At 33.5% G+C, this 13591-nt stretch overlaps 1 protein-coding gene across 2 annotated transcripts; it reads left to right on the top strand.

Annotated features, from left to right (window-relative positions):
- The first annotated feature begins 5637 nt into the window (after positions 1 to 5637).
- LOC25479988 (F-box/FBD/LRR-repeat protein At1g13570) lies at positions 5638 to 8420 on the top strand. 2 transcript variants are annotated; one of them, XM_039829740.1, is made up of 4 exons: positions 5638 to 5858; positions 6060 to 6884; positions 7393 to 7551; positions 7662 to 8420. In XM_039829740.1, exons 2-4 carry the CDS (start codon positions 6081 to 6083, stop codon positions 7962 to 7964), a joined length of 1266 nt encoding a protein of 421 aa, XP_039685674.1. In that variant the 5' UTR covers positions 5638 to 5858; positions 6060 to 6080; the 3' UTR covers positions 7965 to 8420. The 2 variants fall into 2 exon arrangements, with proteins under 2 accessions (XP_039685674.1, XP_013443027.1); XM_013587573.3 differs by having other exon boundaries at positions 5639 to 5858; positions 6068 to 6884.
- Positions 8421 to 13591: the final 5171 nt, after the last annotated feature.

Genomic DNA, 13591 nt, shown 5'->3' on the forward strand with positions numbered 1-13591 from the left:
AGACCTTAAATCGACTAATAATAATTAAATAAAATTGGGGCGTTACAGTGCCGGTTAATTGAATTGAAGAGGGTTCATCGTACATCACCATTTAATTGAATTGGGAGCGTACAAGGGGAATTGAAATGATTATGATGATAATGTTGGATATGGTGTGAGATTGAGGAATTGAGATTGAAGTGAAAGAAGCTTTTGTGTGGTTCAGTTAGAAGTTGAAGCGAAGCTTTTCTAGTAGAATTATTTTACAAAAATGTCCAGCAAGATATTATTACTACAAATTGAATTTGTAGTTGAAGACTTGAAAGTGATGAATTTAATAAATTGATGTTAGATTTGATTTTTATTTGCAAGATGGTGGTGATGTTAATTATTGAGTTTGTACTTTTTGAAAGAGAAAAAAGTTGGATTTTTATTTTATTTTTATAAAGATGATGAAGGATGAATGAAGATGTAGATGGGGAAGAAGATGAAGATGGAAAAGAACATCAAGAATAATTCGGTTTTGAAGGAAATGGTTTTGAGGAGTTTCAAAGATTTATGGGTATGATGATATTAGGTGTTGTTGTTAGTGTGGTATAGTGATGAGAAGATGATGATAATAGTGATGAGATGAGAAGTTTTGATGTTAAATTTATATTTTTTTTGGGGTTTCTGGAACTTTATTTATGAAGGTTATTTGAAGATGATGAAGAAGTGGGAGGAAGAAGATGAAGAAAGAAGGAAAAAAAATTAGATTTTTTATGGCATGATGAAGGTTGAAAGAAGATGAAGATGGAGGAAGAAGATGAATAAAACAAAAAAAATTAGGTGTTGGTGATACACTGTAAAATCTGATAGACCTCCGTAATCCAACGGTCTGTTTTTTTAGGGGATTAAAATTATAAAAATTGGACCAAATTGAGTAAAAGAAATAAGTTGAGGGACGTGTTTGAGAAAGTTAAGACTTATGGGACCAAATTGAATAAAAGAAATAAGTTAAGGGACCGCCAGATCAATTAAGCCAAAAATGTGTGAAGAGTTTTCCAACCTTATGCAAAATGAATTTGAGATGAGCATGATGGGTGAACTTGGTTTTTTCCTTGGTTTACAAATCAAACAACATCCAAATGGAATTTTCATAAGTCAAGAAAAGTATGTCAAAGACATTCTTAAGAAATATAAAATGAATGAGGAAAAAATCATGGTCACCCCTATGCATCCATCTTCATGTTTAGATAAGGATGAGAGTGGAAAATCTACTTCTAAAAAAGAATATAGAGGCATGATAGGTTCATTATTATATTTGACTGTTAGCAGACCTGACATAGTGTTTGCAGTAGGTTTATGTGCTAGATTTCAAACTTGTGCAAAAGAATCCCACTTAACTGCAGTTAAAAGGATTCTTAGATATCTAGTAGGTAGTACTGATCTTGGCCTTTGGTAGAAAAGGTTCTAGTTTTGATCTTGTAGCTTATTGTGATGCTGATTATTTTGGAGACAAAATTGAGAGGAAGAGTACAAGTGGCTCCTGTCAATTCTTGGGACAAGCATTGATTGGATGGTCTTGCATGAAGCAAAATTCCATTGCACTCTCCACAACTGAAGCTGAGTATGTATATGCAGCAAGTTGTTGCTCTCAGATTTTGTGGATCAGAAATCAGTTGGAAGATTATTCACTAAGGTAAACAAATATTCCTATTATGTTTGATAATACTAGTGCTATAAATCTTTCTAAAAATCCAATACAACATTCTAGGTCTAAACATATTGAAATTAAGCAACATTTTATAAGAGACCATGTTCAGAAAAAGGATATTGTATTAAGCTTTGTTGATACTGAAAATCAACTAGCTGACATTTTTACAAAACCCCTTGTTGAAGATAGATTCAATTTTCTTAAAGATAAATTGCAAATCATAAAAAATTCCAATAAAGATTGATCACTGATCACTAAGGGCCTTAAAGATCAGAATGTTTAACCTTTGGATTCTGGGTCAGAAAATCACACACGTAGGATTTAGTGTGTTGATTATCCAGAAATCTCCTCAAAATCTCAAGCATTAAATGTTTGATTAAGGTTTGTTATGTTTAAGCTATATCTATTAGACAAAAGCTTAAAAATCATTTCAACCACTCTCCTTCTGTAACACCCCGTTTTTCCAACTTATAAAAATTTCAAACATATTATCAGAGTAAAACATCACATAAACGGGATATCACACTTCTTAAAAATCATAAATAGATAAATAACAATTTATCCTTCAACATAAATCATCAACGTAATAGCAGCGGATTAAGTTCTTCAACATAAATAGTCTTGGCACGCAGCCCTCATCAAACACCTCATAAATTTAGGTCAAACAACTTAATCATAAATCAATTAATCAATACGTAAAGGAATAGAAGCATGCAATCAAAGACCCCATCCCGTTACGTATCAGAGCAACCTAAGACTCAGTGAGGAAAGGCCACTCACGACAGAAAACACAACAACCTACTCTCGATCACCTGCAAGTTACTCATACGAAGAGCAACATTTCCAAGCAGAAGGGGTGAGATTTCACAAAACAATAATATTAAACATATAATTCAACAATTATATTTAACAACATAAAATCATCATAATATTCATCATAGATAATAATGTATCATTTATCACTTCATTCACAATTCATATAAATAATCACAACTTCACAACTTATTATCTTCGACTCAACATATGCAACTATGAAACTTAGACCTCTTATATGCATGTGGTACCAATCCAGGGCATCAAGCCCCCATCGCTATTGAGTATTAATATACTTCCAGGGCATCAAGCCCCTGTAACACCCCGTTTTCCCAATATACAAATTTCATAAACAATTATCAGAGTAAAAACCATAAACGGGATATCACATAGAAACGTAATCCATAAACAGTTAAATAATAATTTAACCTTCACAATATCTTTAACATAGCAGCGGAATATTTAATTCAAAAAATCATAAATCAGTTTGGCACGTAGGCCCCATCAAAAATAGTTCATAATCCATAACATAATAAAAATGACATAATATCCACGTAAGAGAATGAAGCATGTTATAGCATATAACCCCATCCCGTTACGTATCAGAGCGACCTAGACGACACAGTGAAGGCAAGGCCACTCACGACGGCAACTGCACACTAAGCACGATCACCTGCAAGTTACCCATACGAAGGGCAACATTTTCAAGCAGAAGGGGTGAGATTTCATAATACAATAACATTAATCAATGTAATTGAGAATCATAAATTAACAACATAATCATTCCATTATTAACTTTGCATAATTGCTAAACAGTTATCACGTAATCGTTTGTTCAATAATTAGGAATATCATAACATATCAAATCACACTTATCACGTAATCACATATTCAATCATTATCAACAAGGCATCTTAATCATGACAATGTGACAATGCTCTTAGACTCCTTATATGCATGTGGTACCAATCGTCATCATAAGTATTAATATACTTTAATCGTGCGGAGGACAAAGCTCCTATAAAACGTGCGGAGGACAAAGCTCCTAATATTCGTGGTGAGGACTAAGCTCAATGATATGCTATGCATGGACACTTATGAACAGAACACGTAATCATCGTAATCAACATGCATCCAATAATTTGGAGCTAAACATTATCATATACATATGCACTTAGTTAAATAACAGAAGCAGCATAACAAGTCACACAGCAAGATGATATCATTATATCAATAGCACATAAATTGCATTATTATCAAACCTTCATATCTTGCATGAATATACAATACATTAGTTCATACTCAATTAATATCAATATAGTCTTAAACAACTCTACTGGCTGCAGTAAACATCATCACTAGGTCTCAATGCCAATTAGGGGTTCACTCTTGATCAACACATGCGACACAGATCGCACAAACACTCAAGCAACTACCTTCTGGTTGTACTCGCGAGGCGAGAGTACTTACTCGCCATGGCGAGTAACACTAATCTCCCAAACTGATGTTGTTCTGGGTTCAATCCTGTCCTAAAATCATCCCTAATCAATACTAGGTATGTTCAGGTACTCAAAGGCACTCAAGGTCCAACTAAAAAGGTCGAAACACGAAATATGACATGCACTCTGCCTAAGCTCGCGAGGCGAGGAAAGGTTGCTCGCCATGGCGAGTTGCACCAGACAACTCGCGAGGCGAAGGGGAAAGGCTCGCGTGGCGAGCGATGAATCTTCATCCCTCGCGAGGCGAGGATCATAGCTCGCCGTGGCGAGCGATGAATGTTGCTACGGCCAGGCTTCCTAAAAACACAAAAATCCGACGTTTCACATGGTTCTAAGCTTGGTTTTGATTCCAGAATTCATCCTAAACATATTCTAAGGTTACAGGACAATTCTTACATCAATCTAAACAAGTTTTACCGTTTATTCTCAATTCTTAGGGTTTTGACCTAATTCCAAAACTTCTCTAAATCAATCCTAACTATGTCAACTAATCATCAGAATTACAGAGGTTAATGCTACTGAGTTATTAGTCCCACCCTTACCTGGTTATGAAGAAAAATCGCAGCCCTCTTGGTCTCTTGCTCCTCTCAAAGCTTTTTCTCCCTTTTCCAAAAGTTTTCACGTACAATCCGTTTTTCTAACAATTAGGTCTTCTCTATTTATATCTCTTCCTAATTACTTATCTTATCTCAATTTCTCCCCCAAAACTATCTAAAATATCAAAACAACCCTCAACTAAATATTTTATATTATTTTCAAATCTTTATTCTATTTATCAATAAAATAAATCTCATATCATAATCAAATCCTCCAAAACTCATAACTTATCACGTCATCAATCATATCATCAAAACATATCAAAATCATGCATATATTATATAATTATAATATAATTGCCTAAACTCGATTAATTAACTATTAAACGAAAGTGGGCGTTACAGCCCCCATCGCTATTTAGGCCAAAGCTCAATCGTGTTGAGTACAAAGCTCCAGGGCATCAAGCCCCAACAATTAAATGCTAATGCATGGACTCGACCTCTTAAACATCTTAATTGGACAACCTCTTATATAATCCAATAATTTGGAAAGATCATCGTCTTCATCAACTTAGACCGACTCATGCAGCTTAGTTAAATAACAACAACAACATAGGCAGTATACAAAACAGCATGACATAATAATATCAAATGCAAGTCAACAACATCTCAAATATACATTCATAATTCAAGTAATGCACATAACATTATATCACATCATAATCAACATCAACACATCTTAAACAGCTTCATAGATTATAATTAACATCATTATTAAGTCTCAATACTACCCCAAGGTTCAACCCTTAACAACTTGTGCGACACAGATCGCAAAATCCTGACAAGGCACTCTGTTTCTGGGTCACTCGCGAGGCGAGAGCCTCTGCTCGCCGTGGCGAGTTCAGGTCAGATTTCCAAAAGTTCATTCTACAATCTTTCTCCGGACACCTCACTCCTCTACATTTAAAATGTGTGAGTTCTAACCATTAGACTACTTGACAAAAAAAAAAAAAAGTTTTCATCAAAGTTGTGTCAAATTCCTAAAAAAAAAAAAAAAAAAAAAGAATAAATCAAAGTTGTGTCAAATATTACTGTTTTAAATGAAAGTGAGTCATGCAACAGGGTTGTGTTCATTTCATCGGGGCAGTGTTTTACTTTTACGAGATTTTGTCTATGCGCTCATCATCTTCATCTAAATCCCACCAAACCCAAACACAAGAGAGAGAGAGAGAGAGAGACACCAATTCAATTAAAAGATCATAATTTTGTTCAAATGAATCAGTTCACTTCCTTCTTTTGAATACCAGATCTCGCCTCTGCCATGTCTCAATTCTGGTTAGTTTATTCTTTTTTCTCAATTTTTGTTCATTTCACTCAAAATGTTCACTTTATTATATAATTCACAAAAATGTTTTCTTTATAATTTTGTATTAACTTGTGATATTATTATGTGATTTATAGATCTAAGTGTTCGCTGCATTTTTTCACTCCAATTGTTTGCAAATTGAGTTAATTTAGCTTCTCTTTTGTTTGTTGTGTTTTAGCTGAAGCATAAAAATGGATGATTTTTCGGGTCCTGATTTGATCAGTGACCTTCCTCAAAGTATTATAGAAACCATTTTGATACAACTTCCTATAAGAGATGCTGTTAGAACTAGCATTTTGTCGCGTAAATGGCGGTACAAATGGTCCACAATTACTCAGCTTGTTTTCGACGAAAAATGTTACCCTAACTCAACCGACCGAGAAGTTGTTCAAAAAAGTGTTGTTGAGTTTATTACCCGATTGCTGTTTCTTCACCAAGGGCCAATTCATAAGTTTCAAATTGTGAATACAAGCTTGCAGACCTGCCCTGCTATAAATCAGTGGATTCTTTTCCTTTCGAGAAATGATCTTAAAGATTTGGATCTTGAATTGGGAGAAGGTGAATTCTTTAGAATGCCGTCATGTTTTTTTAGTTGCGAGAAATTGACTCGATTGGAGCTCTCGCGCTGCGAGTTGTATCCGCCTGCTAGTTTTAAGGGATTTTCGTATTTGAAGTGTCTCAATCTTCATCAAGTTTTGATATCCCCTGAAGCAATTGAGAGCCTCATTTCAAGTTGCCCTCTATTGGAGAACTTATCGCTGTCATACTTTGACTGTTTAGCTCTTACTGTACGTGCTCCAAATCTCAAGTACTTGTGCCTTGAAGGCGAATTCAAGGAAATTTGTCTTGTAGATACTCCACTCTTGGTTGAATTATCTGTTGCTATGTATATGACTGACGAGCACATGGAGCAAAGCTCAACTTGCAATTTTGTCAAGTTTCTTGGCGGTGTGCCTAACCTCGAGAGACTTGTTGGTCTTATTGACTTCACAAAGGTAACATTTTGTTCTTACTACCTCTGAATTCATTATTTTTCAAACATATATTTTCTTACTTGTTAAGGATGATAGTGAAGTGCATTTCATTTTCTTGATTTCATGTAAAATTGAAAATATATTTACTGACGTACTCCTAGTTATAATGGTCATCTCCTCACAACATTAAAAAAAGTTAATGTAAGGGTATTTTTGGAATAATACTATTAAATGTGTATAGATTAGTTGGCAATTGCTTATATTTGAATCCAACAAATTTAGATATTTTTTTGCTTACAATTGAGTCCAAGTTCGGAGTAGTATCTATTTATTTAGTTAAGTTGGTTAACACTATTTTTTTGCTTACAATCGAGTCCAAGTTCGGAGTAGTATCTATTTATTTAGTTAAGTTGGGAAACACTACTTTTGCATATAGTTTTTACATCATTGTGATCAACAAAGGGGGTGTTCTGTTTGTTCTGTTGTTATGTTTGTCTAACCTCTAGTTTATTTTTGCACGTTCTTGAAGTATTTGAGCATAGGTAATGACCTAGGGCATCTTGCTATAATGTACAACAATTTAGAGACTATTGAAATGTATCAAGTAAGTTTTGAGGATATGAAAGAAATACTTGTCGTCTTTCGTTTGATTACAAGCTCTCCTAATTTAAAAGAACTTCACATTTCGGTAAGTCCTTACTCATTGCAGCATAATTCAGTTGTTATTTTTAAATACCATTAATATAATCAAATATTTAAGGTTTATTACTGCATGTTTTATGCAATTGACTTTGGCAGGGTTCATCAAACATATCAAATGCCCCGTATGCTGGATATGCAGGTTTGGATTTTTGGGAAAAAGAATGCCCTTCGGATTCTATACTTGGTCAGCTTAAACTTGTGAAGTTGACAGAAATGAGCGGTATGCCACATGAGATCGAATTTATCAGATTTTTGCTTGGATGTTCACCTATGCTGGAGACAATGAGTATCATTCCTGCTATGTATGATTTGGATTGTCAATTGAAAATGGTGGTCGAACTGATGAAATTTCGAAGAGCTTCTACCAGAGCAGAAATTTATTTCATCCGCGGAGATTAAACATTTTGAGTTTTGACTATGTTGTCATGCATTCTTTTATGCCTTTTTCTCATTTTCCTTGTTACTTATCTATTTTTTGATTACAATTAGCATCCAATGGTGTACTTTGAGTCAATTTCTGTCAAGATATATATGAAAACTTGTACAAGCCATGTGTATGTAAGGTGCACGTGCAATGTCACCGCTCACTTTCTACTATTGTGTCGAGAAATGATATTTGTACAACCATTTTGTAACAACTTTTAGACAACTTTCTCTCATACTCACATTGTGTTTTTATCATTTCTCTTCTTTTTTCTCTTTCCATTATTTTTAACCAATAAGAATTGAGAAAACCAAGGTTGTCACCAAAGTTGTCACCATATAGATGTACAAATATCATTACCCTTTTGTGTCAGTAGTTGATTCCTAAGGTGTTCGAATATAATCTAATCTCTTAATCTCTGGTTCATAGGATTTCCTATCTCTTCTGCAGGTCTGCTATTTCGCTTAAAAATAAAATATTTTAACTCACTGCTAGTGTTTTTGCTTGTCCTTTCAAAATTTTGTGGAATATGCTGAGTTACTTGGACACCACAGTCCGCAGCATTTGTAGCGTAAGTTATTTGATGTTTTTCTTAGAATAATGATAATGCTGAGTTATCTGATACTAAAACACCCAACCCATATTGTGAATAAACGATCAGCTTCATAAGATAAGAAACAATATCACAAGACTCTTCGCTTATAACGACACAAATCCACACTAAGAACTATCATAACCAAGCGAATATCCAAAATGCTATATTTGTGTGAATTAGTTTAATATCGATTTTTTGCGAATAAAATTAGATGCGTCTAATTGTCATCGATAAGTAGGCTAGACAAAATTCGTTCACTTCAACTTCTCTCTAAACTTCTCCTTCATTCACAGAGAAGGGGTGGTTTTAGGTCATTTTTGACCTAAAATCACCCCTCTACATATTTTCCTCTTTTCTTTCAATCTAAACAAGTGGTTTTCACATATATCAAATTTTTGTAATTTCGTCGTCTAAGGGCGGCGTTGTGTTGTTAGTCGACTTGTGCAGCAGTTGATTTCGCGTCTTGTCGTGGTGTTCGTTTAGTTCCTATTTAAAGATCGGCATCAGTCAATTATAAATTCAATCAATGATTGGGGTGTCAACGTTGCAGATCCGGAAGCATGGGTATTTTGATGACTTAGATTTTATTATATTATTTGTAGGCATTTTGTTGTTGTATGCTATTAACTTGGGTGTTGTAAGTTTGTTTGTAGATTAATCCTTTACGTTTTTAGCGATGTTTGTATTTAATTGACTCTATCAAATTGAATGAATGAATATCATTTTATTTTTGTAAAAAAAAAAAAACAGATTCGACAAAGAATGGACCGACCCTTTCTCAACTATAATAGTCTTCACCTAACCTTCCATCAATTAAGGAAAACTCACATTTCTTTAAATCTCCTATCCATCGATTTTGACTTGACTCATATGATAATTATTTTTATATGCAAAGAGATGATACCAACACCCTTTTCATACAAAAAAAAACATAGCAACATCAAAGAAAAGTGGTCAACAAAAACACATATCAAAACCAACAAAAAGAGAAGGGTTAACAGTGTTTACCCCCTGTAATATATGAAGATTACACTACTTAGTTTAATATGTTTTTGATTATGTTCCTTTGCTTAGCTTAGCTTAGTTTAATTTTCTGATGATTGTCTTATAGCTAGCATGTTAAAGCATCCTGGAATCTTTGTATTTTGGTCTTGTTGTTTGGTGTCTTTTGAAAAAGTGTCAGAAATCATTTTAGATCAGTTGAATCGACTCAAAATCTATCTGAATCGATTCACCAAAGTCTCTAACTTCAGGTGAATCGATTCACACCCCTATCTTTCGTAGCATGCATTCCCATCGGTGTCGCAACTGATTCGGTAAGCTACGTGTCCGGTGCACGGAGAATTGATTCATACTTAAATCGTCTCTTTTCTGAATGAATCGTCTCACAGAACTCTCCGACCTATGTTTGAATCGATTCATAAGCACTTTGAATCGTACCATCTTCATCCTGGGTTCACTTGAATCGATTCATATATGCATTGAATCGTTTCATGCTGCTTGCTTCTCTGCTTTATTTTTTGCTGTCTGTATCGATTCAGACATTAAATGAATCGATTTAGTCTGTTATTTTGGCACGAAAATTGAGTCTTTGTTTCTTTACTATATATACTCGTTTTCCCACAACTCCAAAGTTATTGAATCATTTGCATCTATTCTCTCTAAGTCTCAAAAACTCATTGCTCATACATTCTTCAAGATTAAACATTTTTCTTAGAATCACTTTGTCTTTGAGCGTATAGATTATCTAGGGTGCTAATAGGGATTGTAGTTTGGTTCTTTCAAGAAGATTGATTGGGTTTAATCAAGGATTCAAAGGAATTGAATAATCTCATTCACCTCCAAAGGGCTTGAGGGTCTTTCTAACTGTTCTTGAGATTGAAGGGGGTTCGTTTACCAGACGTAGCATTGAAAACTCAAGTGAAGAGATCGAAGGAGTGCACGAGTAATTCAAGGATCCGAAGATTCAAGGAGCACCAAATTCAAGGGGTACTTGAAGTTTGGGGGAGTTTGTTTTACATAGGAGTTGAAGAATTATGGCTTTAATTTGAAGGAACTCTTGTAAACATTGTAATCAACTTTTCAAACATAGTGGATGACCTTGGTGAAGGCGTACTTCATCAAGTAGAGTAGAGTTAGCCCTTAGCGAGGACGAACAAGGGTGAACTACTATAAACATCGATGTTCTCTCTCTCTCTCTCTCTCTACTTTTGTTATAGCACTTGATTATTTGAATAATTGATTTGTGAATTGCTAGTTTTGATCTAAGTAGTGTTTTCTCAATAGATTAATCTAAATCCTTTTGATTTAGGTTAAAACAATTTCACTTGGATCAATTAATTGCAATACCAATATATTATTCAAATTCATGTGTTTTGTGTTTTCAATTGATAATTAGGTTTATTGTCATATTGTCATATAGGTTTGGTTTGAAATTGTGTATTGTTTTATATCTTGTTCAAGGATTACTAACTATTGATTGAGTTAAAAAGATTTGTATCGTGAATCTCTCAATTCTAAGATAAAATCTTATTCCACATAGTTTTGATTCTTATTGATTCATTGTTTGTGATTGTTCAAGCAAATTTCCAATAAGTCGATTTCATTAAAATCTATTTTTTATCAAATCTCCAAAAAGTTTTTCAAAAAGCTATTTAACCCCCTCTAGCTTGGTAACCATCTAGCCATATAGACCAACAATATAGGCCATTTCAAGATTTGTCCATTTAATTTTTTTTCTTCAGATTCAGTCCTTGTAATAAAAAATTATTTTAAAATACCCCTATAGGTCATACTGTGCATATTCGCTGGTGTGGCACACTGAGTCACCTTTTTCTGATGACGTGACACGCTGATTGTATGAAAGTTTAGATAAGAGTGGTGATACATATACACCCTTAACTAGCAATCACTCTTGCACACACTCCATTATAAGGGGCAATTTTGTAAAATACTATATGTAAGTTTCTTTTTCCCTGTCTTCTCTCTCTTCGTTCTCTCACTTCCTAAAAACCATTCACGTTATCTTCTTCACCAAAATATTCACACTGTATCATCGCACGCACCACCGGTCCACCACTCACTCCAACTCAAACATGTTGCTGATAATAACGCCGTCGATTACGGAAATCTCATTTGACAACTACATCGGAAGAATGAGAAGCCACATCTTTATTCTTCACATAGAGAGAGACATATGCAATTTGGTATTCTTTCTTCACAATCACAACCCCATCTTACCTCTATGTTCTCAATCTTATGTTCCATGTCCAAAAATTCTTAATTTCTGCCATTTGAAAAGGATGAGTTGCCGTTAGAGGAAAGTTTGTAAAAGAATCATTTTATGAATTATTGATGATGTAAAATTCACAATTTCTGCCATAATTATGTCATTATATTTTCAGCAACTGAACGAATATGGTTATGTGACTGGCATTTAAGTTCCTTTTTCATCACCGCACAATTTATTTTGGTTGGCATTTAACTTATTTTGATTATAGCTCAAAAACATAAAAATTTTTGCGATGGGTTATCTTCGACGAAGACCATGTCACCGGCCGGCCTGTGCGAATATTTTATTCCTGAATAGCTTAAAAAAATATAGAATCTTTTTCCTGAATTTAATTGAAAAAATTCAGTTTTTTTCCGAATATTTTATTCCTGAATTTTTATAAAATCTTTTTCAAAATTAATAAAATTAGAAAAAAATCATATTTTTTTTTACGAAATTATGAAGATTTTTTTAACATAAAATAAAATAAAATAATGGAAATTAATTTTCAAAATAAAAAAAATTTAGTTAATATTATATTTTTTATTTTTTATAATTTTAATTCAATTCAGATTTTTTTTTTATAGTTTTTTCAAAAATTTCAAAATATAATATGTTCGAGGATTGTTTTTTTTTAAAAAATCTTCTTAATTTTGAATTTTTTTTAATATTTGAAAATTAATTTTCAGATATTTAATTTCTTTTATTTCTAAATTAATATAAATGAATTTTTTTTTCTAACGTCGGTCACTTTTTAAATTGGTTCAACCGACTTTGAAAGTTTCCTACGACGGTTAAATGTCGATGAACTAGAGGTAGCAGGGAAAATAGCAATTTCAAATGGGAAATAAACAATTACTAAATAAGAGGTTAATGTTTGGACCACTTTTTACATGGCCCAAATAAAAAATATCCAGTTTGATGTCTTATTTTACGCTATTTATTCGGCTCTCGTTCTCTTAACTTGCAAGTAAGGGTTTTATTGTCTCTCGTTCTCTGCTAGGGTTTGCCGCTATATCTATGCATTGGGGTTAGGTGATTTTCTTCTCTCCTTTTTCTACGTAACTCTGTTTATCAAATTCCTTATATCTTAGTAATTGTAATTTGTTATAGGGAACAAACTACGTTATAACATAACTAGCGTGATAGGATCGGTGAAAGCTTCCCACCTCTTAGGTAAGAATAATATTTATTTTAATGTTTCTATTTCGTTTTACTTGCTTTGAATTATTGTTATTTTATCAAACACAAAATAAGCTAACTATATAAATAAGCTAATCTAAACGATAACTATTACTTTCTAACAGAAACCGAATGAAAACGATAATTAGTATAATCTAAACTTATTTTGATCAAGTATTTCATCAAAATAAGCTAATCTAAACGTGCAACAAAATCAATACATACGTGTGAAGCACATATCACATATGTAAGTAATATGATCTAACACAAAAAAAATGCAGATCCATATATTTTGAATAGCATGTGTATCACATGTTATATTTACACATGTTATATAAATTTTGAATAACATGTGACATGTGTATCATCTAGCTCAAAATAAATGCAGATTCATAAATAACATGTTTTTTTTTTTTTTTTTAAAACTCGGTATCCGATCCAAGGACCGACTAATCCGAGGGGACCAATCCCACCGCCCACTTGCGGGGGCCCCGTTTAAAGCCAGAGCAAGCGACTTAGCCCACCAAAATTGGCACCAGAAGGAATCGAACGTG

The sequence above is a fragment of the Medicago truncatula genome, unplaced genomic scaffold, assembly GCF_003473485.1.
Source record: "Medicago truncatula cultivar Jemalong A17 unplaced genomic scaffold, MtrunA17r5.0-ANR MtrunA17Chr0c03, whole genome shotgun sequence".
Classification (NCBI taxonomy): Eukaryota; Viridiplantae; Streptophyta; class Magnoliopsida; order Fabales; family Fabaceae; genus Medicago; species Medicago truncatula.

Excerpts from the sequence above, each read along its gene's own strand:
- LOC25479988 (XM_039829740.1), top strand. The coding sequence starts at position 6,081 with ATGGATGATTTTTCGGGTCCTGATTTGATCAGTGACCTTCCTCAAAGT. Across the intron at positions 6,885-7,392 it reads GTCTTATTGACTTCACAAAG|TATTTGAGCATAGGTAATGA; the intron begins GTAACATTTTGT and ends ACGTTCTTGAAG. Across the intron at positions 7,552-7,661 it reads TAAAAGAACTTCACATTTCG|GGTTCATCAAACATATCAAA; the intron begins GTAAGTCCTTAC and ends TGACTTTGGCAG.